Here is a 7631-nt window from a genome sequence, read left to right on the forward strand (position 1 = left end):
GCTCGGCGGGCGGCGGCCGAGGACGCGGAGGAGCTGGAGGCGGGCAGGGAGGAGGCTGCGGGCGGGGAGGAGTGCAGCTGGGCCGGGCTCTTCTCCTTCCAGGACCTGCGGGCCGTGCACCAGCAGCTGTGTTCGGTGAGCTCGGACCTGAAACCCTGCCTGCCCGCCTTCCCCGAGGAGCCGGCGGGCATGTGGTCCGTGCTGTTCGGGCCGCCCGCGCTGTGCGAGCCCGAGATGGATGCGCTGTGCTGCCAGCTGCAGGTCTACCTGGGCCATGGCCTGGACACATGCGGCTGGAAGATCCTCTCTCAGGTGCTCTTCACTGAGGCGGACGACCCCGAGGAGTACTATGAAAGCCTGAGCGAGCTGCGGCAGAAGGGCTACGAGGAGGTGCTGCAGCGGGCCCGCAAGCGCATCCAGGAGGTGAGGCCCTGCCCTGCTCTGTCCAGCCCCTTCCTTCCCCCAGCCTTGGCAAATCCCTGGGGCCCCCAGGTGGCCCTTGGGCCTTTGCACCTTCACGGTCCAGGCCCGTGGCTCCTCCTGTCACTTGCCTTCTCCTGCACCTCACAGCCCAGTCCCCACAAGCGGAGAAGGCGGTGAAGCCATGCGTGTGTCTGTCTGTTCTTTTTTAAAGACTCGGGCAGAACAGACTAGGATGGCCGGGACGTGTGCACTAGGGTCTGATGCCTCAGGTGGGATAGGACCAGACCCTTCTTTTGTCCTGTTACAAGGTGAAACGTTTAGAGATGGAAGGGGGGTGGGAAATGGTTTTGGCACATGCAGGGTTTTTTTTTAAGGTCTTGTGTGTGCCCCGATGTACATGCAACTAAAGCTTAACTAGTGCGTTAGGTTAGGATCAACTACTTTTCCGTTCTGTTGTTGCAGGAGGCTTCGGCAGTTTCCAGGCAAAAATCTGCTGGAGGTGTCAAGATCCAAGTGCTAGATTTTTAATTTGGGTTGCTGTGGCACTGGGATGTGCTGGAGTCTGTATTTTTCTGTTAAGTCGTAATGGCAGCATATGTTGTTTATTTTTACAGTGCAGTTGTAGGATCCGCCAGGCTCCAGGTGCTGGATGTTTGTCTTTGCCATGCAGTCTGGAGTTTTGCTCTGGGATTGTCATTGTCCTCCTCTTCAGCTCATATAATTCTCATAGTTGGGAATTAAAATATGGCAAGACATCTGGCTCTTGAAGGAGTAACTAATATTTTGATGTTTTGACAGTCTGACACGACCTGCATTTTCTTTAATGGCATGCTTATGCTTGTACAGTTTGGTGCCAGAAGCTGCCAGGATCCATTTGGCTTTGGGTTTTTGGTGCAACTACACATTAAGGTCTGGAATTTTTTTGGTGCAGTAGGAGAGCAGGCACTCTTATTCACCTGGTAACATTTGGCTGGATCCTGCAACAGCCTTGTGCCAGATCTGAATTTTTTTATGGTGTACATGCTCAAGGGTGTGTTGTAGTCAACATTTTATTTACTGTGGTAGAATTTATAGCTGCTAAAATTGTTGTCTGTGGGTCCATAAATCACCAGGATCCAGGTAATGAAGTAACAGTGAATGAAGTAATAGAGGACTACAGAATTGATGCAATATGTTTTTTTCTTTGGTGAGTCATGATAATGGCATCACAATGGAGCCTTGTCAGTGGAGTTTTGAGTTGGCAGTGCAACCTCAGAATTTATTGTTGTGATTTTTTTTTTTTTTTAATGGTGTTCTTACTTAATGAACCAAAGTCATCTGTAGTGTTAATTAGTGGCTTTTTGGAGGATATACCATTCCGGAGTTAGCTTCAGGTCTGTTCTTGCTTTCCTTTCTTGAGGAATCTGTATTTTTTTTATTAGTCACTAGCTCAACATTCCCTTTGTAAGGAACTATACATCACAGAGGTAGCTTCTGTCTGACCCATGGTCACTGAGAGCTACTTGTCAGGCTCAAATTGCATGCAGTGTAAGAGCACTGCTGTCCGGCCTAGTGTTGTCTGAATCCTCTACGTATGCTTAAACTGTACTAAATTGTGAGCAGGAAAGGCGCTTAAGAGGAAGCAGATGAAGACAGTTTTGAAGTATGGATACAGATATTAGCATTTTGCTTCTTGATGAATGGGAATAGCTGGATGCAGTCAAAATGGCAGGGCATGTGAATTTGACTGCAACACAACCTTTTGTCCCCATGGTAACCAAACTATTGGTGAATCTACAGTCAGCACAGCTGTAGTTCTGTCTGTGCCTATTGTGTATATCAATCCATCTTTAATTAAAAAGGACTTCATGTTTAAGAAGAGAGACCAATTGGGTGACCTGCTCCCTTTTGGTTCTCATGTTTCTGCTTTCTACCTGTTGAAGCAGTTTACTTGCTTGGTAATGGCTTCGTTTTAAATAAATAGTTCATGTTGTTTGGCTTGGTAATTCTAAGAAAATAGAGGAACAGATAATGGATATTTAATACTATATTAATTCTTGGAGTAATTCTCAAGTTAAAGGTTTTATATACTTTAGGGATGGGGCTTGGTTCTCCCCTCTGAAATGTAAAACTACTGAGCTCACATTTCATCTCTCCTTTCAACCTGCTTTTGCCATCTATACTGGAAATCTGCTTGTCATTGGATGTTAGTACTGGATTGTAACAGTTTTTGTAAGGCTGTACCTTTTGTTAGAAGTTTGACAGAGAATGCTTTGGGGCTCACAGGGAAGAGTACTCTCAAACCTGGTAAATGGAGATGGTTTTCATTAGTATAAAATAATGCAGAAAATGCGTGAAGATCAAACTTTTCAACTATACTTAACACCCTAAAACATATTTTAAGTCTTATTTCTCAGTAAATCTAAGGAAAAAAATTTACTGTGCGACTTAAAAAGTGCTTTCTAAAACATAAGTGGTATTCCCGAGTAATTTCTTTGTTAGTTTGGGGTGGGGTAAAGGGAAGCAGAAGGAGCAGGAAAAACCCTTTGCATTCATTGTTTTAGTATCCTGTACTTTGCCATCTGTTGCTTTTTATAATGATGCACAATCCAGTTTATATTTACAGTAATTAATAATTGTTGCTGTTTGTACCAGACATTTTTGTATCTGAATAGTAAACCTTTAATAAACAAAAAGCATTTTTCTTGATTTGCAGGGGCATTAGTACGTGACAGACTTCTGAATTGAGGAAGAAGAAAATAGCTATAGAGGAAGCTTATAACATGGAATTCATTTTATGTTTATAACTGTTAGCACATCATGCATTTTTAAATGTAGTTGCTAAGTCTAGAAATGAGTGAGAATAGCACTTCTGTGCTAGGCAAAAACTTAGGTGTAAAGCATGATGAATATCACATGTAACAAGGCAGATGGAAGGCATTACAACCTCATTTTGGGGGCGCATACTCTTAAGATGAAAGCCATGTGAAGTACTTAAATAGACTTTTAAAGACTTTAGTATGACTCTTCATTCTTCTCTTTAGAGTACACATGCTATTAAAATACAGGCTTTTCTCTCTCAGTTAAATCAAAAGTAGTCACTCAACTGGGACCCTAGATCTATGTTGCTATCCAGCAGTATAGATCCTTGTAACCATGTGCAAACCTGTTGATGAGCCAGTCTTAATGCATGATGAATTCTCTGTCTCCTGAGCACTGAATAATCCTACTGAAGGGAGTACATGTGATGGTTGAAGCATCACGCATGTGAGTCCTTACACATATGTGCCATGTTCTGCAGTATATGCATTCTAAATCAGATGATAATTTCCATCATCTCTCATCAGAACAAAAATAAATATATAAAAGCAAGTGATTTTACTTTAGATTAAGGCATATCAGTAAGGACTTATGTAGATACTTTATTCATCCTGATCGCAGTAGTCTGAGCCAAGGCTTGAAAAACTCTCTAACATTTAGTTAGATGGAAGGCTAACTTTGTGGTGAGGAGAATGTGGTTAAAGGTGGGAAGAGCCAACTACAGACACGGTGAAGGATGCTGGGATTTCTACCTGAATGTCTTGGCTGGGGCTTTGTTCTCTGGTTCCTGATTTATAAGTCTGAAAAAATTGAAGCTCTGCACAAGGAACAAGATATCTGATACTTTTTTCCTCTTCCTTCCCAGGTACCGGAAGGAAGGGAGGCCTTTTCCTAGGTCTAGTCTACACTAGCAGCTTCTGTCAGCATAGTAACATTGATTTATGAGTGGTGATTACTTTTCTGACACTTTGATACTGGCTAAAGCCTTGGTATTGACCCAGTTATACTGGGGGCGGAGTGAGGAAGTAGTTTTGCTCTTACAAATATTGCCTACATGAAGAGGGGCTATGCTGGCAAACCTCTTCTGTTTGAGGCTGGGCCCCACTTCACCCTCTTTAACATACCCAGTTATGAAGTTAAGAATCTTGGTGTGGGCATGGGGGGTGCTTTGTTCAGTGCCTTCTGCAGCTTCTCTTTGATGACGTTCTGCAGGGAAGATCTCTTGTACCTGTTTCTGCTGTTGCTTTTTCTTTTAAACTACAGCAGCATGTCATTACCGTTCAGTACCTTAGCCACAGCACAACTGTCAGAGGGTAAGTTTGTAAAACTACTTGGAGATTTGTTAATTTCATCATGCATGTTGGTTTTTTGTAAAGTTACAAATGGCAGGAGCTTGTCTTCAGCTGCAGGAAGAAAATTCTGCTCCACCTGTTTACATTCTTTTCATACTTAAGCCATGTGCATGACCATAAGGTCTAGAAACAGTTTTATAGCAAAGATTACATTCTGAAGATGTTTCCTGCTGTAGCTTTTCAGTTGTCTTGTTCCAGTCTATTGGGGCTGGTGAATTTTTTTTTAAGTACTTCTCCTGTGTAGCATGTACGTGGATACGTGGAGCAACAGGATGGACTAGCACATTTTAGTGGTATTATACTTGGTATGGGCTTGTTCTTGATTCCAAGAGCTGAACAACCTGAAACAAGTCTTCTGCCTGAAGCCCTTTACCCACTACTAAGATTGCTGAAACTGAAGAAAACCACTTTTTTTAGTTCACATATGTTTTGAAATTGAGAGTACTGTAGTCAGCTTTTCTAGCTCTTTTAATAAGGTCAGTATATTTGTTTTAGTTATGCTGGCCATTTTACATGGCCACAGAGAAGAGAAATGTTAAAGTGAAAAAATTACCAAATTACTTCACTTTGCTGCTTGAAACTTGAGAATTTACTCGCTTGTAAACTCAGTATAAAATATTTTAAGTGGTGTTCATCAGCATTCTGATTTCAACATCCTTGTGTTCTTGCTCCTGTTCTGGTGAAGTTTTCTTCTTTGCTTACTGGTGCAGGTTTATGGACAGTTACAGCAGGTTATCAAGAGCAAGTCAAAATTTGTAAGTACCATAGAGATCAAAAAATTGTTCGAGGTTGGAGGCTTTCACCACTGAGAGTGACCATGTACAGATATTCTGTTTGTATTGGGAGAAAAACCTTTCTCCTGGCACAGAAAGGAGAGTGCACAATGTTCAAGTGCTTTTTCAGGGAAGAAGAATGGCTCTTGCCCAAGAAAGTCCTACCTGGTTGAACCACTTAAGTCTTTCTCTTCCCACACTGACTTGAATGGCTATATGCTGCTCCTGGGTATTGAGGACACCCATTATCCCACAGTCCTCTGCTTTCCCTTTTTCTTCTTCAAGGCAGAAGGAGGGAGGGAAGAAGAGCCCTGGCTCCCTGATGGCCTGCCCAGGGGTGATCTGTCAGTGACTCTGCCCTGTGTTCTATCAGTCAGCTGGGGGAATCATTCTCCTGTGGTGGGAACCCTCCTAGAGCCCTGGGAGGGTTCCCAATGTAGGAGAAGAGACCTGCATAGTGCACTCCTCTGGTTCCATCAGGAGGCATGCAGGTGAACGGGGGAAATTCTCTGATGGATGCAAGATTCCCCATGTTTAGGCAGCCTCCCAACCGTGGGAGAATTGTTCTCCATCCCTTCAGTTGCCTCCCAGTGGAAGGGGAGTACCAGGTGTGCTGCCATGCAAGGCTGCTTGAGTCTGTACAGCCCTGCATCCATGGGAGAATTGTCACCCACATGCCACCCAGAGGAACTGGAGTTGGTGAATAGGGGGAAGCTGTGCTGCTAATGTAATATAATGTAATTCAATTCAATTCAATTTATTAAGGATTCTGATTGAAAGCCATGTTCCTGAAAACAACATAACAGACATACAACTGTAATATAAATTTAAACAAAAATAACAGATATGCAAATATAGTAAAATAGGGCCAACCATTATAAAAACGTTATTCCTACTCCTAGAGTTAACATAATCAAGTCACAGATGGTGTGATAAACAGGGATCCGGGTTTTCCGTTTCCCATGGAAAAATGGAGAAAACTCAGATTTCCCTTTTTAGCAGAGAAATCTGCGGATTCTCCGCTTTTGCAAAGAGCTCTTGCAGGATGGAGCTGTGCCAGCCTGCAAGATCCCATTGCAGAAAGGATGGGAAACCCCCAGCCCTGCCCAGAGGGAGAGGGGGAAGGGTTTAGCCTGAGCCTCTGAGTCAGCCAAGGCTGGGCTCAGGCTCAGGCTCAGGCTCAGGTTCAGACTCGTCCTTTGCCCCTGGATCCTAGAGGTGAGCAGAGTTTGGGGGCTGGGGGACAGGGCTGGGGAAGGTGGTTGGGGGCTGAGTGAGCTGGGGGTGCATCCGGCCGCACGTGGCACACTGCAGCCAGAAGCAGGGCCAGGGGGTGAGGGCAGGGGTGCTCCTCTGCAGGGGCTTTGCTGGCAAGTGACACGGGGCGCAGTGTGGTGGTGCCCACCATGTGCGGGCCGCACACATGCTGCCCAGCCGGATGCCCATGGGAGGGGGAGGCTTGCATGTGGCCGGCTGCACAGGTCTGTGGCTGGCTCTGTGGAGTGGGGGGGCGGCTGCTGCCACTTACCTGTAGGGCTGTACCAGCGGTGACGGACGCTACCTACAAAACCTCCCTACGCTGCTGCGGAGCAGTGCCTGGGGCTGTGCGGCTCCATGGGGAGGCTTTGTACACAGCAGCTGTCACCACTGGCGTGGCCCTACAGGTTAGCGGCAGCAGCTGATGTGTACAAAACCCCCCTGCGCTGCTGCTGCTGCTGCTGCTGTGGAGCTGTGTGGCTGGCTGCAGGGGGCAGTGGCAGTGTGGTGGTGGCCATGCCTGCTGTGTGTCATGGGGTGGTGGTGGGGATGTCTGTGTGCTGCCCGGCTGCCACCATGCTGCTGCCCTGCAGCCAGCTGCGCAGCTCCAGGTACTGCTCTGCAGTGGCATGGAGAGGTTTTGTAGGCAGCGGCCATCACTGCTGGCACGGCCCTACAGGTAAGCAGCAGCCCCCTCCCTTATCTGCTGCTGCTGCTGCAAAGCCGGCCACGGAGCTGTGTAGCTGGCTGTATGCAAGTCTCCCCCTCCCCTGGGCAGCCAGCTGGGTGGCATGTGTGGCTTGCACATGGCAGGCACCACAAAACTATGTCCCGCATTGCTTGCCTGCAAAGCCCCCCACAGAGGGGCACCCCTGCCCTCACCCCCTGGCCCTGCTTCTGGCTTCAGTGTGCTGCCTAGGGCTGGTAGCACCCACCCTGTTCCTTCAGCCCCCAACCATCTTCCCCAGCCCTGCCACACAGCCCCCAAGCCCTACTTACTGCTAGCATCCAGGGGCAAAGGGCATGG

General features: G+C 46.6%; 1 protein-coding gene across 1 annotated transcript in view; it reads left to right on the forward strand.

The window, feature by feature from the left end:
- Positions 1-7631, forward strand: part of JMY (junction mediating and regulatory protein, p53 cofactor) — a 163975-nt gene that overhangs the window by 23430 nt on the left and 132914 nt on the right. The window contains exon 2 of the mRNA XM_019518250.1: positions 22-423. Within this exon, the coding sequence (XP_019373795.1) occupies positions 22-423 (402 nt within the window). The remainder of the gene's footprint in view (positions 1-21; positions 424-7631) is intronic.

The sequence above is a fragment of the Gavialis gangeticus genome, unplaced genomic scaffold, assembly GCF_001723915.1.
Source record: "Gavialis gangeticus isolate Ggan-Ray unplaced genomic scaffold, GavGan_comp1, whole genome shotgun sequence".
NCBI classification, from domain to species: Eukaryota; Metazoa; Chordata; order Crocodylia; family Gavialidae; genus Gavialis; species Gavialis gangeticus.